Source organism: Ochotona curzoniae, unplaced genomic scaffold (genome assembly GCF_017591425.1).
Source record: "Ochotona curzoniae isolate NIBS_2020 unplaced genomic scaffold, NIBS_Ocur_1.0 scaffold_4701, whole genome shotgun sequence".
In the NCBI taxonomy this organism is placed as follows: Eukaryota; Metazoa; Chordata; class Mammalia; order Lagomorpha; family Ochotonidae; genus Ochotona; species Ochotona curzoniae.
The window spans coordinates 27,529,129-27,552,995 of NW_024467122.1; the positions used below are offsets into that span (position 1 = coordinate 27,529,129).

At 41.9% G+C, this 23,867-nt stretch overlaps 1 protein-coding gene across 5 annotated transcripts; it reads right to left on the reverse strand.

Moving 5' to 3' along the window:
* Positions 1 to 2,780: 2,780 nt before the first annotated feature.
* GEMIN2 (gem nuclear organelle associated protein 2) lies at positions 2,781 to 23,619 on the reverse strand. Of its 5 annotated transcripts, XM_040969277.1 has the most exons (10): positions 23,425 to 23,619; positions 23,049 to 23,133; positions 21,314 to 21,403; positions 21,079 to 21,138; positions 17,317 to 17,430; positions 14,471 to 14,515; positions 11,346 to 11,414; positions 9,834 to 9,944; positions 8,056 to 8,114; positions 2,781 to 3,170 (listed from the first exon to the last, which is right to left on the reverse strand). In XM_040969277.1, the coding sequence occupies exons 1-10, from the start codon at positions 23,562 to 23,564 to the stop codon at positions 3,131 to 3,133; spliced, it is 813 nt and encodes a 270-aa protein (XP_040825211.1). In that variant the 5' UTR covers positions 23,565 to 23,619; the 3' UTR covers positions 2,781 to 3,130. The 5 variants fall into 5 exon arrangements, with proteins under 5 accessions (XP_040825211.1, XP_040825212.1, XP_040825214.1 ...); XM_040969278.1 differs by lacking the exon at positions 14,471 to 14,515 and having other exon boundaries at positions 23,425 to 23,594; XM_040969280.1 differs by lacking the exon at positions 8,056 to 8,114 and having other exon boundaries at positions 23,425 to 23,594.
* Between the last annotated feature and the right edge of the window lie 248 nt (positions 23,620 to 23,867).

A 23,867-nucleotide genomic window follows, 5' to 3' on the forward strand; every position in this document is an offset into this window, starting at 1 on the left:
GGAAGAGGCTCCTTGCTCACCTCCAGCTGTTGCAATCATTTGGGCAATAAACCAGCAGATGGAAGATCTTTCACTTTCTGTTTCTGTAAATAACACTTTCCAAAGAAAATTAAAAAAATTTTTAAGGTTTATTTATTTTAATTGGAAAGGCAGATATATAGAGAGGAGGAGAGACAGGAGCATCTTTCGTCCAATGGCTCACTCCCCAAGCGGCTGCAACAGCTGCAGCTGAGCCGATCTGAAAAGTTCTGTTACTCTATTAGCAACAAGGGTTGTTATAACCAACAAGGAACTTTTCATGAAATATGGATGTGAACCAAGAGATAAAGCAATCGAATTGTCAAATAGATGAAAACTGCATACTAGGAATGTAGATTTAATCCAGGACCATAAGATATTGCACAGTCAGGTCTGGTGTGAAGGCTCAATGGCTAAATCCTCACCTTGCATGCACCAGGATTCCCTATGTTCGCCAGTATGTGTCCTAGTGCTCCACTTCCCATCCAGCTCCCTGCTTGTGGCCTGGGAAAGCAGTCGAGGATGATAAAAGCCTTGGACCCTGCACCCATGTGGGACACCTGGAAGGAGTTCCTGGTTGCCGGCTTTGGATTGGCTCAGCTCTGTCTATTGTGGCAATTTGAGGAAGTGAATCAGTGCATGGAAGATCTTTGTCTCTCCTCTGTAAACCTGATTTTATAATAAAATTTTATGTTTAAAATATATTGTAGAGCTGTCATACCATCCTGAACTACTCACAACAGACTTAATTCAGATATAAAGTTTCTAAAACCTTAGTTCTGTCAAGTTTTCAGATTATTAACTGATGAACTTGAAAGCCTACTTGTATGAACTTTTTCTTTAATATATCTGTATTGGAAAGTCAGATTTACAGAGAGAAGGACAGACAGACAGAGATCTTCCATTCATTGGTTCACTCCCCAAATTGCTACAATGACCAGAGCTGAGCCCATCCAAAGCCAGTAGCCCAGAGCCTCTCTGGGTCTCCCACACAGGTGCAGGGTCCCAAGGCTTTGGGCCATACTCGACTGCTTTCCCAGGCCATAAACAGGGAGCTGGATGGGAAGTGGGGTTGCTGGGATTACGACCAGCGCCCATATAGGATCCCGGCACTTTCAAGGTGAGAACTTTAGCTGCTAGTCTACTGCGCCAGGCCCGACCATAGCATTGAAACAAAGATTATACAATGAGAGAATGTTAAAATATTTGGTGTTAAAAAAGAATTTGGACTGCCATTCGAAAATGAGCTTCCTGAAGACTAACAAAGGATTTAGATACAAAGTTTGGTATGCTCTAATTATAATTGCTGGTAAAATTACTGGGTACCTTACTCATGATCATTTCAAACCTTTTCTTTCACTACCTCCCTTATTTAAGAGACCAGAAAGAAAGCCCTACAACTTCACTTCACACCATCTGGGAGCTAGAGCTGTTAGTGTGTTTTACAGTTGTGGCCAACATGAGCAGAGCTGACAAGGATTTCTGGGTAGCCTTGAACACAGAAACACTGCTGTGCATTGCAGTGTGCGCCACGTAACTGCAGGAAAGGCCCATGGAATTGGAGACCTTGATGGTGTTGTCACTGAACCAATGCCAGTTATCTCTTCTAGATATCTTGCTGTGTGTAAAAGAAGTCCTGTATGTTAAAGTAGAAGCATCCCTACCGCATACAGAAATGGATCAATCATACTGACATAAAATTAAAACAGTTGACCTAGCTTGAAATCTTTAAAAAAGCTATGTTGGAAAAGGTTTTGTCTGCAACACAGCATCTAAAAATATAAGTATTGAGCCTGGTGCAGTAGCCTAGCGGCTAAAGTCCTCATCTTGCACGTGCCCTGGGATCCCATATGGGCGCTGGTTCTAATCCTGGCCACCCCTCTCTCCATCTAGTTCCCTGCTTGTGGCCTGGGAAAGCAGTTGAGGATGGCCCAAAACCTTGGGACCTGCACCTTCATGAGAGACCCGGAAGAGGCTCTGGGCTCCTGGCTTCGGATCAACGCAGTGCCGCCTGTTAAAGCCACTTGGGGAGTGAATTTCCTCCTCTCTATAAAACTGAATTTAGTGTTGTCTTTCTCTTTCCTCTTTCAAGAGGCACCCCACCTCCTGGCTTCTCTCCGGAGGTGCTTTCTCCTTCCCTCTCCTTCCCTGCTCACCTCGGCCCTTCGCAAATAAACTTTTCTGTCTGAAAAAAAAACAACAACCTGAATTTACAAAAAAAATTAAATACATCTTTAAAAATAAATAAATATATATAAAAGTAGTGAGCTTAAATAGAAAATATCTAATTTGTTGTTGACTATGAACAAGTCTTCCATTTAATCTAGATTTTAATTCAAACGCTAAACATATTCACTGTGTTGTCTTTTAATTTGCTCCAAGAAACAATTCTAGTAACCAAAATATTTTCAGCAAGATATTTTTTTTTTTATTTTTTTTTAAAGATTTATTTTTATTATTTTTTCATTGGAAAGGCGGATATACAGAGAGGAGAGACAGAGAGGAAGATCTTCCATCCGATGATTCACTCCCCAAGTGAGCGCAACGGGCCGATACTATGCCGATCCGAAGCCAGGAGCCTCTTCCGGGTCTCCCACGCGGGTGCAGGGTCCCAAAGCTTTGGGCCGTCCTCGACTGCTTTCCCAGGCCACAGGCAGGGAGCTGGAAGGGAAGCGGGGCTGCCGGGATTAGAACCGGCGCCCATATGGGATCCCGGGCGTGTAAGGCGAGGACTTAACCACTTGCGCCACTGCGCCGGGCCCCAGCAAGATATTTTATGTATTATGTAAACAAGGAAAAGCACCGAGGACCATATGCATTTTACTCAGGCTGTTTCAACAATGAATGACACTCAATTGGTTATAATCGTACGTGATTGCAGATTATTCAGATCGTTTTTCAAAATCCAAGTGGGATTTTCCCTAGATATTTCAAACATCCAAATTAATACAGTCTCTATTCTTAGTATGAACTTGAGTTGTACAAGTTAAGACGAAGACCCTTGACACAGCGCTGAAGATGTGACGCAAACTGTCCTTGAACTGGCATTGACTCGCTCAGTTTTGGGGTATCTTCATCAGAAAGCTCTTTAATCCCTGAGGGGTCAGCTACTTCAGGATGGTTCATCAGCTAAATCACGTTGATCAAAATACCTAGGTGAAAAAAAATGGAATAATGAACATGAACATACTAATTGCAACATTACTTGTGACAGCAAGAGATAGATAATAACTCAAATGGCAATCAATAAGTCAGCTGGTTAGCTAAATTACAGTTCCTTTATACAGAACATTATGAAGCTATAAGAAAGAAAAAAATTACAATGTTCTGGTATGCTTTCTAGATTTACTAAGTGAGAAAAAGGCATTGAACAGATTGTTTAGCATTCTACCACTTGTATGTGTACAAATGCAACTATATTTGCAGAGTTCAGTACCATCTGAGGGCTCCAGCATTTATTTGAGGTCTTGGAACATATCCCATGAGAGTAAGTGGAAAGTTCTGTGTAAAATTTTTTGTGTTTTTTTTTCTTTTTTGTTTTTTTTAATATAGGCACTGGCTCATGTCCTGGCTGCTCCACTCCCCATCCAGCTCTCTGCTTATGGCCTGGGAAAAGCAGCAGAGGATGGCACCCAAGCCCTTGTGGGTCTTCCCTATGGGAGACCTGGGAGAAGCTGCGCTTCCCAGTTTCAGATCAGCTCAGCCCTGGCTGTTGCAGCTATGTGGAGTGAACCAGCAGATGGAAGACTTCTCACTCTATCCTCTCTATAAATCTGCCTTTGAAAATAAAGAAATATTTTAAAAAGAAAGAAAAAGGTAAAGAAATTAAAAGTAAAATGTTCATTTGAAATCAGAATATTATCTCTCTCTAAAAAAAAGAAAAATACAACACTGCTCTGTGAAGTGCAAAGGCCTAAGAGCAATGACCCGCTTACTAATTTGCAGCTTTTCTACTGTTCCAAGTGTGGTTTCCACATATGGATGCCATATATGGAGTCCAGGTGTATTTGAGACATATTGGCGTATCAGAAACTTATAAAGGTGTAAGAGACCACCAAGGGTTGGGTCAAAAGGACATAGTAACAGACTAGTCACTGCACTGCTCAAAGATACAACAATCTAAGCATTAGAAAGAATGATGCCACGGGCTTAAGATACAGGGATAATTAAAAAATTAAAATAACCTTATAGGTTTTCTTAGAAAACTCACAAACCACCTGTCATTTATTTTAAAAATTAGAAAATAGGGGCCCGGCTGCGTGACCTAGCAGCTAAAAGTCCTCGTCTTGAACACGCCGGGATCCCACATGGGTGCCAGTTCTAATCCTGGCAGCTCCACTTTCCATCCAGCTCCCTGCTTGTGGCCTGGGAGAGCAATTGAGGACTGCCCAATGCTTTGGGACCCTGCACCTGTGTGGGAGACCCAGAAGGAAGTTACTGGCTCCTGGCTCCAGATTGGCACAGCACCGACCACTGCGCTCACTTGGAGAGTTGGGAATCATCGAACGGAAGATCTTCCTCTCTGTCTCTCCTCCTCTCTGTATATCTGACTTTGTAATAAAAATAAATAAATCTTTTTTAAAAATTAGAAAATAAAGGAGCAGAATCTAAAGCTTGGAGACAGCACATTGGCTTAACAGGCTAATTCTCCACTTGGAAGCACTAGGATCCCATATGGGCAATGGTTCATGTCTCAGCTACTCCACTTCCCTTTTAGCTCCCTGCTTGTGTCCTGGGAAAGCAGTGGAGGATGTCCAAAGCTTTGGGACTCTGCACCGGTGTGGGAGACCTGGAGGGAGCTCATGGCTCCTGGCTTTAGAGTAGCTCAGTTCTGGCAGTTAAGCTATCTGGGGAGTGAACTGGTAGATAGATGGAAGATCTTTGTCTCTCTCTGTGAGACTACCTTTCCAATTAAAAAAATATATAAACATTTATATATATAAAGAATCTAAATCTAGCATGTACCATGCCTTTTTAGTTTTAATACTTAAATTTTTTTTTATTTGAGACTGACAGTAAAACAGAGAGACACACAAAGAGCTCCACTCTACTGTTGTATTCCCCAAATACCCACAAGAGTTGCGACTGGGCTGGGTTAAAGCTAGAAGCTGAAAATTCAGTCCAGGTCCCCTGTGAGAATGGCAGGAACTCAGTTACTTGAGACATCACCACTCCTTCCATAACTCACACCTGCAGGAGGCGGGGTCGGGTCGGAAAACAAGCCAGGTTATAGAACCAGGTGGCTCATGCCCGACCTTTGGCCAGTGCCTTAACTGCTGAGTCAAATGCCTCCCCCAGGTTGATTGTACAAATTGTTATTTCAGGGTATCCCTATTATTGATGGCAAACAGCTTTTTACAGAAAAAAAATTCTATCATGGTAACTGGGTATGGCAGAAAACCTCGCATTACTGAATATTTAATGAAATAACAGATCTAGGCACAAAATACCAAACAGGTAAAAGGTATGCACTTCACCTGAACTCTTGACCAACTCTGTCATCACTAGAAGTAGAAAGATGAGATCATGTACTTCCTGATGTGAAATAGGAACACACATTGAGTGCTATTACACAACCACACAAACAATACAATCAGGTCCCTAGACTACCTACCTACTCACAGCACGAATATGCACTGAATATCACCATGAAGGTAGACATTCTAGAGCATGGGACATTTTATAAGTCAAATAGCCCAATTTCCTCAATAAATAAATGACAGACAACAAACAAAACGAAACAAAAAAAATGACACTTTAAACATTATCAAACAAATTTAATGATTGGTTTTTTTTTTGGATTTGGACTACTGAAATAGACACCCCTGGGACAATTACAGTATATGAAACAGACGAAGATATCAGGTGTCACTGTGGATTTATTCTAAAATTTGCTAGGTTTGCTACCAGGTATTTGTTTCTTTGCTTTTGTTTTTGACAATCAGATATACAGAGAGGAGGAAAGATAGAGACGAAGATCTTCCGGCTGTAAATTCACTCCCCATGCAGCTGCACAGCCAACCTGCAGCCAGGAGCCCGTGTCTCCCCCAGGAAACTCTTCCCCGTCTCCCATGCGGGTGCAGGGTCCCAAGGCTTTGGGCCATCCTCGATTGCTTTCCCAGGCCACAAGCAGGGAGCTAAATGGGAAGTTTGGCCACCAGGATTAGAATAGGTACCCATTTGGGATCCTGGCGTGTACAAGGCGAGGACTTCAGGCTACCACACCGGGCGATCAGTTATTATAGTCATGCATTTGAAAAAAAGTTTCTATCAGAAGAAATGTTATCTCTGGGATTTGTTTCAAATACGTACATCTGGGCACAAATGAGATGCCCTAGAGAATGGTTAAAACTTGTTGAGATCAGATGATGGTTCCAGGGCTCAATGTTATGTTTGTGTTTAAGAATCCCCGTAACAAGATTTATAAAGATGCTTCTTGGTAAAATTGTTAAGGTGGCTAAATGAGCTCCTATTTGATCCCAACCAAAAAGGCTTCTCCTCACTTGGATGAATTATTTCTGCAAAGCAGTTACTGCCTTGAAGCTCCTTAAACAAGACTTGGAACAAGAGATAACACATGTCTGGGAGCAGCAATCACATCATGAACCAGCACTGTTTTTTTTTTTAATTTCGTATAATCTTTTAAAAATATTCTAAGCCTAGGGGCCCGGCGCGGTGGCGCAAGTGGTTAAAGGTCCTCACCTTGCCGCCCGGGATCCCATATGGGCGCCGGTTCTAATACCGGCGCCCCGCTTCCCTTACAGCTCCCGCCAGTGGCTGGGATAGCAGCAGAGGACGGCAAAGCTTTGGGAACCAGCACCGCGTGGGAGGCCGGAGGAAGAGCTCCTGCTTCGGATCGGCATATAGTATCGGCCCGTTGCGCTCACTTGGGGAGTGAATCATCGGACGGAAGATCTTCCTCTCTGTCTCTCCTCTCTGTATATCTGCCTTTCCAATGAAAAAATAATAAAAATAAATCTTTAAAAAAAATATTCTAAGCCTATAACTTCAGAACTTTTTATTGTTTTAAACTTTCAAAATTTTTTATCTAATTTTCTGAGGAGAAAAATCATGGTCAATACACTTGAGTATTTCCTCAAGTTTACCATAAGCACAATGAATGGATTAGCAATCAAAACCCATGTTTAAGACTCCTGTTTTATTAATAACTGCTTTACTGAACTGTCAGTTACTTAACATTACTGGACTTTCAAAAGAGAAAAAAAAAGCTTGAACCTCAAGTGCTCAGGAAATAACTGAAGTGTCCTCTCACTGAATCCCTACTACCAACAGATAAAGTAGGTATTGGCTTAGATAAGATTAATACAGTTTAACTTAGCTTTGGAGTAAAGCTACCTAACTCTGGGACTTAGAATTATCATTAAAAAGCTTTGCAATGGTAGGCAAAGTATTTAATCTCTCTGTGATGGTTTCTTCACTGGTAAGCTGATAAAGTAACTAACTTATGAGAATTAAATAAATTTGTATCACATAGCACTAGGAAAAATGCTCAGTACAAGGTGCCTAAAATGAATCAGTTAGCATTAACTGCAAAGTTACTGTAAGTCAAGAAACTAGATGTTGCATACGTATGCACGCTGAAAAAAATACCTTGTTGAAGAAACGGAAGAATGGACACAAGATTACTTATCTCCCCACAGCTTAAATATATTGTAAAGCTTTAAAAAGGTACTGGAAGGGGCTCGGTGTTGTAGCCTAGTGGCTAAAGCCCTCGCCTTGAACATATGGGATCCCATATGGGTGCCAGTTCGTATCCCAGCAACTCCATTTCCCATCCAGCTCCCTACTTGTGGCATGGGAAAGCAGTCAAGGATGGCCCGAGGCCTTGGGACCCTGCCCCCGTGTGGGAGACCTGGAGGAAGTTCCTGGCTCCTGGCTCCGGAAAGGTGCAGCACTGGCTATTGCGGTCACTTTGGGAGTGAATCATCGGATGGAAGATATATAAATAAAAAAGTAAACATGTTCTACACTCAGCAATAAATAGACAGGAAGAAACCCAGGATTAATGAACTGTACCTGCTAACCAAGCAGATTAATAAATTCAAAGCAGGAACTCTCTCATCATCTTTGCTGTCCTAAAAGAAGTTTCAAAAGAGAAAATTTTAAGTATAGTCTATTTTTATCAATATTTTGAAATGAATTTTAACATGTAAAACATGAAAACCCTGTTAGCACAAAATAATCATCACATGGAATTAAAAACCATCAAAGAAAAAAATGTAGAGCTAATGTCTCCCTGAAAAACAGTTAATATCACCCTTTACTAAAGATTCTGGAAAAAAGATTCTGAACAGAGAAAACTGAAGAGTTTAGGGTTCCTTTTTTTTTTTTTTTTTTTTTTTACATTTTATTATTATTGCTATCATTTTATGAAACAGTTCCATATTCCCGTATCCCCTCCCCAATTCCCTCCCACCTGCTTCCTCTATATCATTTATAACATATAGTTCTTCATACTCAGTCATATGTCCATCATTGCAGGCATGGACAATGGCAGAGAATCCAGAATCCTATTGTCAAGATATAGTAAACAGTTTCATTGTAAGTCCATCTTTGTCTGGAAACAGAAATGCATACCACACTGCATCCTCACATCTGGATATTAGTCTCCATTTCACAGTTACTATACATCCCCTCAAATGAAAAGTCATGATACAAAATCAACAATAGAAAGAAAAATAGAAATTTACAATGCCATGAAGTTAAGTTAAATGACATGTTACTAGATATAACAGTCTCCATTACACAGCTACTATACATTCCCTTAAATGAAGAGCCACAAAACAAACTCAACATCCGGGAGAAAAAAGAAATTAACAACGCGAAAAAGTTAAACAACATGCTATTAAATGACTAACATATAGCTGAAGAAATGAAAATCAAGAAACTTCTTGAAGAAAATGATGCCACTGCATGATCTACGAGTCATTGAATGATTTAATCAGAAGAAAGTGTTTTGAAGAGATGAAACCAACAGAAAACAACAAAGCCCAAAAGCAGCCCAAAGCAGGCATGTCCCACAGTCCCTTATGGATATGTGAGTAAACTGCAGCCAAGGGCTAGATGTGCCTACAGAACCTGTGGGAAGGCTAACTAAAGGGGGATTGGCCTTGGTCCCTCTATGCATTCAGGTGCCTGTAATGAAACAATGCCCAAAACTTCAGTTCCATCTGGAACCATGCGATGAGCTTGAGGATGGAAGCCACATGTGGCAGACCCCAAAGGCTTGGTTACTGCTGCATCAGATACTATAAACCTATTTCCATTTTTACCCCAGGAAAACAACACCAACACTTAAACTGCTGGTGTCTTGAACTTTTTTGTCACAGGGTCAAATATAATCCCAACAAACTATGTGCAATTCTCCTATCCCATGGAAATTCTTCAGCACTGTAAGAATTGCTAGGCGTTTTCCTTTTAGAAAAGGGAAGGTGGGGGCCCGGCAGCATGGCTTAGCAGCTAAAGTCCTGCCCTTGAACGCGCTGGGATCCCATATGGAAGCCAGTTCTAATCCCGGCAGCTCCACTTCCCATCCAGCTCCCTGCTTGTGGCCTGGGAAAGCAGTCAAGAACAGCCCAAAGCTTTGGGACCCTGCACCCGCGTGGGAGACCTGGAGGAAGTTCCTGGCTCCTGGCTTTGGATCGGCATAGCACTGGCCGTTGTGCTCACTTGGGGAGTGAATCATCGGATGGAAGATCTTTCTGTCTTTCCTCCTCTCTGAAAATCTGACTTTCCAATAAAAAAATAAAATAAATCTTAAAAAAAAAAGAAACGAAAGGGAAGGTGAAGCTTACCACTAGGAGTCTCACTTCAGAGCACCTTCTTGCAAGCTGCCGGATTAAGGAGTGGGCCTCAGGCAATAAAGGCTTTTCAAGACAAGCCAACAGAGCATAAAGCCATCTTCCCTAAACAGGATTAAACAACAGTTAAATTGATGAACGCTGAACCATGATGGGTAAATCATTTTTAGAATATCCTATGCTGGGCCCAGTATGGTAGCCTAGAGGCTGAAGTCCTTGCCTTGAATGTGACGGGATCCCATATGGCACGAGTTCTAATCCTAGCAGCTCCGCTTCCTATTCAACTCCCTGCTTGTAGCCTGGGAGAGCAGGAGAGGATGGCCCAAAGCCCTGGGACCCTGCTTCCATGTGGGAGACCTGGAAGAGGCTTCTGGCTCCTGGCTTCAGACTGGTGCAGCACCAGCCATTGCAACCGCCTGGGGAGTGAACCATTGGGCGGAAGATCTTCCTTTCTGTCTCTCCTCCTCTCTGTATACTGACTTTCTAATAAAAATAAATCTTAAGAGCAACAACAACAACAAAATCATGCTGTGACTGGCCTAGTTATCTGCTATGAAAAAATTCATACAGCATTTTACTACATTATTTTTGGATCCTCTTGCAAATGCCTTCAACTGTGAGAAATTGTTGTTCCCCAAAATTTAGTATACTTCAAAGATGGCAAAGTTTCTCAAAATCAAATATAAAAGAACAGGTAACTCACATAAAAACATGCATCAAATCAACCCACGTCTGAAGAAGGCAAAAAAAAAAAAAAAAAAAAGGAGTTGTGACTATAAAGCAACAAAACAAACAGAGTGCAGCATAGCTGTAACAGTATAGAAACAGATTACCCAGAGCTGAACCTGGATTCTGCCGACTTCGAATTGTGTAATACTGAGTGAGGTACTGAACTTTGTGCTTGTTGAAGGGCCCAGTGAAATACTACAGGTAAAGTTCTTATGCAGTGATTGCTGGTACTGTTGCTTCTGGTACTCTTTTGTGGACCAGATGTCAAGGCCATTTTTACTCCTTTAACCAATGATACTCAAAATGGGTCTGCAGACTTGTTACCAGCCCCTAAGCACAAGCACGCTGTTACTGCTCAGCACTAAGTAACTTGTACAATACAAATGAACTCCTTGTTGACTTTTTAAATTCCCAGCCCCAACAAAGCCAGACTTTGTCAATGAAGGAAGCTGTGTTTTGAATTACACACTCTGGTGTAAATTCCTTATTGTACCATAAACAAGGATTTTTCATATTATAGGTATACTGCCATGTATCACTGAAGGACAGGGCCGCTACCTGAGAAAAGCATCATCATTTTGTGTGTATCACAAAGAGAAAACCAAGATGCCTACAACAACACTAGGCAACATAACCTAAGGGGACCACCACTGTCGGGCAGTCCTTCTTGTCCAACACTACCACTGTGGCACAGGGCTACTTATATATATATGTACATACACGAATTCTGTACACTCACATTTCATATATTTTAAGAAAATAAAAATATAATCCTACCAATTCTGGAGTAAAGTCCCTCTCTCCAAACCAATTAGTCAGATATTCCAAGACACTAGTTACTGTTGCCTAAAAAGAAGGGGGAGGTGGGTGGAAGAGGAGAGAAGTTAGTCATAAAACACTGACAATTCAACAGGAGTCCTGTTAAGTTTAGTTAGAAAACAACATTGAAGATAGTCCCACTTCTCAGATTTCCAAAGAAAACTGTGACTTCTAATAATCTGGTTAGGAAACTCACCAACATTGTTTCTCAGACTTTGGGCTAAGATCAAGTGTAGAAGATTCACCAATGGGAACGGGCTTTTAACAAAATTTTTAACGATTCATTTATTTTTATTGGAAAGGTAGATTTACAGAAAGAAGGAGATACAGAGAGAAAGATCCTCCATCTGATGATTCACTCCCCAAGTGGCTGCAACTGTGCCAATCTGAAGCCAGGAGGCAGGAGCCTCTTCCAGGTCTCCCACATGATTGCAGGGTCCCAAGGCTTTGGGCTGTCCTGGACTGCTTTCCCACAAGCAGCGAGCTGGATGGGAAACAGAGCTGCTGGGATTAGAACCCACACTCATTGCCTTCAGAGGTCACCCACCCCCATTTGGATCTCCCACATGGGATGGAAGAAGCCCAAATCCTGCCTTACAGGATCCAAGGTCATCGGAATGACAACCAGGAGCACTGAGCGGTCCACAGAAACAGAAGAACAGTAAACTTCCTTCGGGACTAGGAAGAGGAGCTTTCTCTGGTCCTTGCCTGGTTCCAACTTTGGGTCTCCACCCTCTCTCGTAATGACCATCAGGATCACTCCAGAAACCCCTCAAAACAAACAAATGAAAAAACTAGAATAGAAAGAGAACAATAAGGAAAGTTTGTAAACAGACAGAAAGCAGTCAGCGGGGATGCAATTATAACTCACTGGGTGGGACACAAAGATTAGTTACTTCTCACTGGGGTATTGAAGATTTCTCTGCACACCTCTCCTAAAACTGTTCACCTAAACTGTTGTCATATGTCTTGTTAGAGTTACAGAGTTAGACTACCCAAAAAACAGCCAGGCTCGGCAAAATTATGCTTCAACGCTATAAACTGCTAAATACTAAAATTAAAACAGACATGAGACAGCTGAATATTAATCTATAGCCATTTTAAGGTGTATAGAACCCAGCTATATATAAACTTATAATTGAAGTGTCAATGTAGAAGTCACAGGATGTGGTTTAGAACTTGCATTCTTTTTTTTTCCTCTTTTAACATATTGGTTACTCAATACCATGTCAACTAATTCCATAACATTCTAAATTGTTGCTGATGTAATGTCGGGGGTTTTAATTGATCGGGATGATACTCTGCCAACTCTACTTTCAGACCAGAGATGGTCTCCCCAAGAAGCCGTTGAACTTATCTGGACAATAAGATGCTGGACTTTATGCTTGGTAGATGCTTGCAGTGAAAGAATCTCAACTGAATCTGAACTGTGGTAATGCAACAAGGTGGAGGGGGGGTTTGGGGAAGGTGGGGGGAATCCCAGTGCCTATAAAACTGTGTCACATAACGCAATGTAATCAATCAATCAATAAAAATAAATAAATAAAAATTAAAAAAAAATAGATTCAGCACTCATATGGATATAGATCCTAGCAATTCCAAGGCTAGGACTTTAGCCATTAGGCCACTGCGCCGGGACCCCAGAAACAGGCTTTTAAGAAAACGATTACTCTCTCAACTATCAATGAATTCCTGGACTAAAATATTTGGATTTAGTGTGTAACTACTAGCACAGTTTGAAAAACTTTACAAGCTACTTCAAAAAAGAGTCTATACCTTTACTCCATTTCTCAAGTCAAGCTAAATTAAAGTACCAAACTGAAGGAAAAAAAAATCTAAAGACTTGTTTCACAGCTACACAGCATTTATCAAACTCGAAAAGAAAACCATCCTCGGTAATATCTACAAAAATAAAATTATTTTGGGGGCTGGCACAATAGCCTATTAGCTAAAACCTCACCTTGCATCTGCTGGGATATCATATTGTCTGTTCACATCCTGGCTGCTCCACTTCCTATCCAGCTCCCTGCTTGCAACCTGGGAAAGCAGTAGAGAACTGTGCAAAGCCTTGAGACCCTGCACCCACATGGGAGACCCAGAGGAAGATTGTAGCTCCTGGCTTCTGTCTTCAAATCAGCTTAGCTCCAGACATTCTGACAACTTGGGAGTAAATCAGTAGATGGAAAATCTTTCTGTCTCTCCTCTCTGTACATATGCCTTTCCAATAAAAATGAATGAATCTTGAGCCTGGCACAATAGCCTAGCGGCTATAAAGTCCTTATTTTGGACTTGCCGAGATCCCATATAGGTGCTGGTTCTAATCCCAGCCGCCCTGCTTCCCATCCAGGTCCCTGCTTGTGGCCTGGGAAAGCATTCAAGGACGGCCCAAAGTCTTGGGACCCTGTACCCGTGTGGGAGATCTGGAAGAGGCTCCGGGCTCCTTGCCAGAGATCATTGTGGTCGCTTGGGGAGTAAATCAAGAGATGGAAGATCTTCCTCTCTGTCTCTCCTCCTCTCTTTATATCTGACTTTCCAATAGAAAAATAAATCTTTTTTTAAAAAATGAATCTTAAAAAAAAGTGAGATATCTAAAACACTGAATAGCTAGACCTCCTATTTCTCTCCTTTTGATCCAAGAAATTCCATTTTTTCAATCCAAAAAAATAGTGGAAAATACCCAGAAATATAAACAGTAATCTAACCTTACTATTTAGTTCACGTTCAGGGATCTAAGATTAAGAACGAAAGACACACAATACTTTAGCATGTGATTAAGAGCATTAGCTCTGAGGTTAGACCTGCTTGGATGCTGAGTCCCAGCACTTCCAAGTATGCCAAGAAAATCACTTGAGATCATTTAGCCTCAAATTTTATTTTTCATCCTTAAAAAAAAAAAAAAAAACCAAAAACCAAAAAACAAAAGACAATATTAACTCCTGACACAGACTGTAGAGAGGATTACACAAGAACCACAGGAGAGCTTAGGACAAGGTCTCGCACATTCTAAGTAGTCAGCAAATGTACTCAAATACTTTCTCTCACATTGCAAACAAAAGAATGCACATATACACAGTAGATTTTACCTGATTCATTCTGCTAACAATACTCAATAAGGGGGGAAAACCAACCTGAAAGAAAAGATGAGAGTGAAATTTACTAAATGTGTTACAAAAAGGAGCTTCACTTTTTTAAAACTGATAAATTTATTTTTTGAAGATATTTTTATAAATTGTTCAATTTCTTACAACACTGTTGTTTAGAAGCAAAGAATGTAAAAGAAAACTCCTTAACTGCTATCATAAAGGCACTGATAGAACTAACAATCATTTTCAAATTTATATATATATATTTTAAAATCAAGGTTTTTTTTATAGCAACTTAAATGTTCAACAAGTATAAAATTTTAAAAAGAGGGCCCGGTGCGGTGGCACAAGTGGTTAAGGTCCTCGCCTTGCACGCCCGGGATCCCATATGGGCACCGGTTCTATTATTTTTTCATTGGAAAGGCGGATATACAGAGAGGAGAGACAGAGAGGAAGATCTTCCGTCCGATGATTCACTCCCCAAGTGAGCGCAACGGGCCGATGCTATGCCAATCCGAAGCCAGGAGCCTCTTCCGGGTCTCCCACGCGGGTGCAGGGTCCCAAAGCTTTGGGCCGTCCTCGACTGCTTTCCCAGTGGGCGCCGGTTCTAATCCCAGCAGCCCCGCTTCCCTTCCAGCTCCCTGCCTGTGGCCTGGGAAAGCAGTCGAGGACAGCCCAAGGCTTTGGGACCCTGCCCCCTCGTGGGAGACCCGGAAGAGGCTCCTGGCTTCGGATCGGCATAGTATCAGCCGTTGTGCTCACTTGGGGAGTGAATCATTGGACGGAAGATCTTCCTCTCTCTCTCTCTTCTCTGTATATCCGCCTTTCCAATAAAAAATAATAAAAATAAATCTTTAAAAAAAAATAGAAAAAAAATAAAAAGAAAAAAAATAAAATTTTAAAAAGATATAATTTGGAAAAAGTAATATCAAATACTGTGGTGCAGTGGGTTTAACTACCAGTTGCAGTGCATGCCTCCCATGGTAGATTCCCAGTTTGAGTCCTGGCTGCTCCCCTTCTTATCCTTCTCCCTGCTAATGCACCTGGGAAAGCTGTAGAAGTTGTCCAAGTACTTAGACCCTAACATCCAGATGGGACTCCTCGATGGAGCTCCAGGATCCTGTCATTACTCTGGACCAGGCCCAGCTGCTGTAGTGATTTGGGGATTGAATCTGTGTAGAAACTGTCTTTCCATCTCTCTTAAATGCTGCCTTTCAGGCAAATGATCTTTAAAAAAAAAAATGTATTCAAAAGAATAACAGGTTGTATAAGAAAGTGCCAATTTAGATTCTCTAAATATCTGTGACTATATAAATTTTTTGCCAGTATATTGTCATTTGAAAAATATCAGTTCTATTAAGCAGTAGGTCGGGCAGCTTGCCAAACAAATATAAATTCTATTTCCTTTCTGTGGGATGTCTTTAGTTTGTTGTTTTTACTTGGTGTGTCTGTGTGAGTTAGCACCTGGGCCTTTTGTTTCTGAAGCTCTTCACATTTTTTAAAAAGACTTATTTAGTTTTATATTTGAAAGGCAAAGTGACAGAGAGAGAGAAAAGGAGAAATGGAGTCACATCTTTCATTCACTGGCTTACTCCCCACATGGCCGCATGGCTGAGACTGGTCCAGGTTGAAGCCAGGAGCCTGAAAATCCATTTAAATTTTCCAGCTCGGTGGCAGTGGCTCAAGCACTTGGGTAATCCTTCCCTGTCTTCCCTGAAAAGAACATAGCAGGAAAGTGGATCAGCAGCGGAGCAGTCAGAGCTGGAACTGGCACTTTGATATAGTATGTCAGTTTCCGAAGCAGCAACTGCCAGCTGGATCCCTTGCAGTGAGTTTTATAGGAATACATGCATTTCTTCAACAACACATTGGCCACCCAGAAGCATGTTATTTAACTTGTTATTGTAAATTTTCTAGTTTTGTTCCTGGTGTTCATTTTATTTTATGGCTTTTCACTTAAGGGGATGCATAGTAACTGTGTAATACAGACTGTCATATCCAGATGTGAAGATACAATGCAGTATGCCTCTCTACTTCCAAATCAAACACGGACTCCCAATGGGACTGTTAAGTATATCTTGACAATAGGATGCTAGACTCTGCCATTGTCCATGCTTGCGATGTCAGGATACACTTAAATAACAGAATGATGGACTTATGACTGTTTATGAAGGACTATACCATTGGAATAATAAAGGGTAAATTTCTGTGGGAGGGGAAATCCCAGAGCCTATGGAACTGTATCATAAAATAGAGAGAGAGAGAAAAGTGGAGCAGCCAGCACATAAAGCATTGCTCATGCAGGATGCTGCTGTTACAGGTGGCAGCTTCACCTTCACGCCACAATGCTGGCCCCTACAGATGAGCATTTCCTCTCCAGAATATGCAACTGATTATACATTTTAAAGCATCTTTCCAATTATGTCATGTTTTCTTGAGTAGTCATAACTCATTGTTTGATCTGTGCCGAGTCATTTCCACACTGCATCTAATTCATAAATTCTTCCAGAACCGAGACCTGAAATAACAAGTCAATCTGCAATGAACTGTTTCGGAAACTTTTTTTTTTGCTACTTTGTAAGTTATAATCAACAAAATAATTGAGAGACCATGAATATTTTCCATAAACAGCCAGTAGTATTTCAGGCTTCTCACATTATATATGATCTCTCATATGTTGTCTGTAACTTTTTTTTTTTAATAATTTTTTAAATAAAAACATCCAATTTGCTCTTAGGTCATGGAGTATACACAAATAGGTTGCAGACTGGACTTGGCCCAGGTTGTATTTACACTAACTAAAGAAACAAAATGAAAATGCTCCATTTATCTACATGGTCACCTACTTGCACATAATCAATTCCAGGACTGTCATTTGTAGCTGGCCCAATGGCTCCTTCAGCACATAACCTTTCACCCAGACAAAATTTTTTCCAGCCTTCTTCATCTTCAGATTTTGGCTAAGAGAGAAAAAAAATAATTTCTCTGTATTTATTTTTATGCTGAACAATAAAAACAAAAAGGATCCCTTATATCCCTACCACTACAACACAAATACACAGTGTCAGTTATAGGTAAAACTATCTGTCTCCAAAATTTGCATGTTGAGGTCCTGGCCACCAATGCCTCAGAATGTGACTGTTCGTATTTGAAATTAGAGTTTTTAAAGAAGCTATCAGAGGGGCTGATCCTGTGACACAGTGGGTAAAGGTGCCTCCTGCTGTACCAGCATCCCATAAGGACACTGGTTTGGGTCCTGACTGCAACAGTTTCTATTTAGCTCCCTGCCAATGTGCTTGCAAAATCAAATGGATGCCCCAAGTCCTTGTACATTTCTGTTTAAGCCATGTGGTCTTTTATGACAGCACTTGGAATTACAGAGCTTAGATGATGATATATGTGGATCACATTTTAATGGACACTAACAAGAAAGTTTATGTCCAAAAAGGATGGTAAAGATGGAAACTGGGGGTAAAGAGGGTGGGCAGGTATTGTGGCCTAATGAGTTAAGCTGCTGCCTGCAATGCCAGTATCACACATGGATGCAAGTTCAAGTCTCAGTTGCACCACTTCCAATCCAATCTGCTACTGCCCTTGGGGAAAGCAGTAGAAGATGGCCCAACTCCCTGGAACTCTGTAGCCATGTGGCAGACCAAGATGAAGCTCCTGGTTCCTGGCTTCAGCCTGGCTCAGCCCCAATTGTTGTGGCCATTTGAGCAGTGAAGCAGTGGATGGAAGATCTCTTTTTCTCCCTTTCTTTCTATAGAGAAACTCTGTTTTTGGAAAAATAAACAGTTAAAAGAAAAAAGACGGAAATCAGTATGGGGCAGTATATGTGGATATTGCATTCTACATTGGCATGCCACTTCATGGCTCAGCTACTTTGCTTGATGCAGTTTCTTGCCTCGCCCTGGGAAGCCAGTGGATAGTGACAGAGGACAAGCACTTGGGCTTCTGCAACCTACGCAGGACATCTGAACAGAGTACCTGGTCCATTTCTGGCTAATGCAACCATGTGGGAAATGAAGTAACACACAGAAGGTCTCTCTTTGTCCCTCCTACTGACCTGGTTACTCTGCCTTTCTAGTAAACAAACCTTCTAAAAAATACACAGTAAGTGCTTGATAAGCACATAAATAAATCAAAATGTGTATTTACATAATTGCCATCAGCAAGTACTCTTAAATTTTCCATTTAAATTTAATGCTTACTTTTCCTTTGAAAGATTTATTTTTATTGGAAAGGCAGATATACAGAGAGGAAAAGAGACAGAGAGGAAGATCTTCCATCCAATGATTCACTCTCAAAGGGGCTTCATGGCTGGAACTGTGCCAATCTGAAGCAAGGAGCCAGGAGCCTCTTCCAGATCTCCAACATGGGTGCAGGGTCCCAAGGTTTTGAGCTGTCCTTGACTGCTTTCCCAGGCCACAAGCAGGGAGCTGGATGGGAAGGGGCTGCCTCAATAGAACTGTGGCCCATATGGGATCACGATGTGTACAAGCTGAGGACTTCAGCTGCTAGGCTACCATTCTTGGATCTATTTATATTTTTAAAAAAGATGTACTTATTTTTATTGGAAAGGCAGATCAGATTTTACAGAGAAGCAGAAACAGAGAAACAGATCCTCCCTCCACCGGTTCACTTCCCAAGCAGCTGCAACAGGCAGAGCTGAACCAATTTGAAGCCATGATTCAGGAACTTATTTTGGTCTCCCTAGTAGGTGTAGCGTTCCAAGGCTTCAGACCATCTTCTACTGCTTTCCCGGGCCACAAGCAGGGAGCTGGATGAGAAATAGACAACTGGGACATCAACCAGGATCATATGTGATACAAGCATGTGTAGGCAGCTGATTAGTAAATTGAGCCATTTTCTTGGCCCTAATGATTACACTTATAACTGCTATAATCTACTAGAGGGATAGACTGTGATTGACTTAACTGTGTTAGGATGTAGGTGGGAAGGGCCCAAGTACCTGAGCCATCACATGAAGCAGCACCCTGATACAGGATGCTGGTGTTATAACAAGCTGCTTGACCTATTATACTACAGTGTTAGTCCCTCTCCGAATTTTTTTTATCCAGGACTCTGGATTTAACACACTTAGTGAAGAAGTTAAAATTATCTCTAAGCTGATAAAATGCAAGGAATACAACTCTGTTGTGTGCATGACATGCTTCAATGCTATGTCCCTTTATTATGAAATAGATACCATAGGCTAAAAATTTATGTATGGGTTTCCTGCATGACACCATAAATTCATCAGGAAAATTCAACAAGTTTTGAAATTTGCTTTTATTATTTATTTAATATGTAGATAGACATACATGCATAGAGAGAAACAAAAACAGAAACAGAGCTCTCATCAGCTGGTTCATTCCCCAAATTTCCCCAAAAGACAATGCTAAGCCAGACTGAAGCCTGCAGCAGGGAACTCCATTGGCCTCCCAGGTGGTTAGCAGAGACCCATCCATTCAGCCCTAAGAAATAGTCTCCCAGGGGCTGCATTAGCAAGGACATAGAAATGGGAATAGAGTTATGACTTAACCCCAAGTACTGTGATGGGGGAGGCAGGCATACTAAATGGTGTCTTAACTATTAGTCTCAATACCCGCTCCCAAATTCAATCTTTTATAAATTGTGAAAATGTACTTATTTCCTAAAATGTAAACATCCAGAAGGAACTAAGAATTAGCAGGGTCCAGCACAACAGCTCAGCTGCTAAAATCTTTGCCTTGTACGCACTGGGAACCTATATGGGCATCAGTTTGTGTCCTGGCTACTCCACTTCCCATCCATCTCCCTGCCTGGGGCCTGGGAAAGCAGGGGAGAATGGCCCAAAGCCTTGGGACCCTGCATCCACAGGGAGACCCAGAAGAAGCCCCTAGCTCCTGGCTTTGGATTGGCTCAGCTTCAGCTATGGCGGCATCTTGGGGAGCGAACCAGTGTAAAAAGGAACTGTCTGTCTCTTTCTCCTTCCCTTTGTAAAATTTGATCTGCCTTTCTGATAAAAATCTAAAAATAAAAAAATTTTTAAAAAAAGGATTTAGGGGCCCGGCGCGGTGGCGCAAGTGGTTAAAGGTCCTCGCCTTGCACGCCCGGGATCCCATATGGGCGCCGGTTCTAATCCCGGCAGCCCCACTTCCCTTCCAGCTCCCTGCTTGTGGCCTGGGAAAGCAGTCGAGGACGGCCCAAAGCTTTGGGAACCTGCACCCACGTGGGAGACCCGGAAGAGGCTCCTGGCTTCGGATCGGCATAGTATCGGCCCGTTGCGCTCACTTGGGGAGTGAATCATCGGATGGAAGATCTTCCTCTCTGTCTCTCCTCTCTGTACATCCGCCTTTCCAATAACAAAAATAATAAAAAATAAATCTTTAAAAAAAAAAAAAAAAAAAAAAAAGGATTTGCAAAGGCTAACCAGTTACCCATCTAAATCCTGCAAACGCTTATAGATTAAAACTGTTATGAAACTAACACCTTAACTACTGAGTATATTACTAACAATGGTATATATAGAAGAGACTAAAAATAATACGCACTAAGAAAGTGAACTTTTAAAAACTGTAAGTAAATAGGGACTATCAAATAGTTCATAAATTGAGATTACATACCATGGTCACATTACTGTCCAATTGCTGTGACTTCCAGTGACTTCTATGTTTGTTCACACTCTAAAGGAAGAAAAAATTAATAATCTTCTTAAAACTTGGAAAAATGTTTCACACTATATGTTATATAGTGCTGAGTTGGCAATGCATGCCTAAATATTTTGCATATTTCAGAATCACAAATCTTAGTTTTACAATTACAGTGTAAGAAATGAATCTGATTAAATGTGACACTTACCCAACGAACACTTGAAAACTGTGACACTTGTTGCTGTTGCCACTGAAGAGTTGGAGAGTAACCTTCAGGTGCAGGCTGGCAGCCTGAAAGCTAGAGATCAGTTGAAAAGATGTTAGATTCAATGTTAGTGCTTTAACTAGAATCCATGCCTCTGCAAAGTAAATGTGACATTAAGATGAACAACAAATAAGACAAAAAAAAAAAAAAAAAAAAAACGGCTGTAATAACCAGAGCTGGGCTATGCCAAAGCTAGTAGCCAGGCAGGAAGGCAGGAGGGACCCACGCGCCAGGGTCATCCTCACTGGCATGGAGCTGGACAGGAACTGGAACAGCTGGGACTTGATGTGCTACGATGCCAGCACTGCAGACAGCCAATAACTTGCAGTGCCACAATATCATCTCCTGGCTGGCTTCTCAACAGACGGAACAGGAGTTGTGCCTAAATCTCCCAGGTGGGTGTTGGGAACTCAAGTACCTGGGTCATCAACTGCTGCTTCCCAGGGACATCCCAGCAAGCAGGATCAAAAGCAGAGTGGCCAGGATTCTAATATGCGCATCCTAAGCTGAATATTATCAATGTTTACATTTTCACAGCAATGTCTGCAATATATAATCTTAATTTTGTGTTTGTTTACTCTGACTTCTTCAGGAGAATGTAGGCTCTGTCAGGGTTGAAATCTTATCTGTTCCTGTATTATAGTCCCAGAACCTGGTACAACTTATTTAATAAAATAACCACCTTTGGGCCCGGGGCGGTAGCCTAATGGCTAAAGTCCTTGCCTTGCTCGTGCTGTGATCCCATATGGGTACTGATTCATATCCCAGCTGCTCTACTTCCTTCCCAGCTTCCTGCCTGTGGCCTGGGAAAGCAGTTAAGGATGGCCCAAAGCCTTGAGTCCCTGCACCCATGTGTAAGAAACTCGGAAGAAGCTCCTGGCTTCGGATCAGCTCAGCTTCAGGTATTTGCTGTTATTTGAGGAATGAATCAGTGGATGGAATTCTTTCTCTCTGTCTCCCCTTCTCTCTGTAAATCTGACTTTCCAATTAAAATAAATAAACCTTTACAATAAAATAACCACTTTATTGCTCTTACTTGCTGGGTAAATTAGGGGGAAAAGAAGTCCAAAGTGTGTAAGTACTTAGAAAAGAGTTAAGAGATTAGTTTTCTATTGTTAAAAAAACAAAAAACAGGATGTCATAATGGCATAGCAGGGTAATCCTCTGCCTGAGACCCCTGCATCCCATATGGGCTCCAGCTCCTATTCCTGCTGCTGCAGTTCCCACCCAGCTCCCAGCTTGTGGCTTGGAAAAGCCAGCGAGGATGGCCCAAAGCCTTGGGTTCCTGCACCCACACAGAAGACAGGCAGGAAGCACATGGCTCCTTCCCTCGGATTGGCTAAGCCCTATCAGCCACTTGGGGAGCAAAACAGCGGCTTTTCCAGTGAAAGAATTAAGAAAAAAGAGGGAGAGATCATGGCAATGTAGATAACGCGAAAAAGCTATGCTCTTAATTTAAAAGTTAAAAAAAGAAACTCAAAGTCAGAACACACAAATTACACTCTAACCACTAGTGGAACAATTAGAAAAATGGAACTCGAAAAAGGTTCCTTAAGAATAGAGGATACCATAAGAAATTTAATTAATTAATTTTTAAAATTGTTTTAACTAAGTAACTTATTTAATGTCTGTGTGTATGGTGTATGAGGGATACTCCCATTTGATTATAAAAACTCACAGAAACATTCACACTTTGCTTCCTTTTCAACTTCTTTGGGTCAATCTGAGCTACCACCACATCTGGGCACTGCGCTGCTTCGATCCTACAAATAAGCAACAAATGCAAAGACATTTACTATTGTGGTCCGTCCATGTGACCCACACCCACAGTTCACCATGAAATCAGAAAAGCCATTCTGAGTTCCAAGTGGGGCATTAACCACGGAATGCCCCAAGTGATCTAGATTAAAAGCTAAGAAACCCAAGAACACACATCTTCGTGTTTGCAATCAAGGTAAAAGGAAACTGGCCGCTTGCGACGTAACGGGGAGAGCCCCGGTGGACCCCATGGGACAGGGATGGAGGCGGGACCCGCGCAGGGCCAAGGCACTCACTGGACCCGCCGCAGGTACTCCTGGGGCGTCCTCGGGGGCACCGAGGGATCGAAACCTTCCGTCAAGTCGCAGGGTTCCACCGGCAAGAGCCGGGGCATCAACTCCTCCACCGCGGACTCCGCCGCAGGAACCCACGCCATGGCTTTCAATCCAGCCGTCCCGCGCGGCGCATGCGCTGAACCTAGGTCACGACGCAGGCGCACGAGTCGGCCGCTATGTTTGGGAGGGGTGAGCGCGCATGAGCAGATCGAGCGCTTGCCCTGAGGTTAAGGCTTGTGTGGTGAAATCAAGAAATGAAAATAAATAATGCAGGTTGGACTAGGGTATTGTTCCGCAGCTGTTCCAACATTGCTTCTGGGATTTTACCTCGTGTTCTGGACTTTAAGAAGTTATTAGCTGCTGTTCATCCGTACAGTGAGGGATGTTTGAATTTTTTTTTTTTT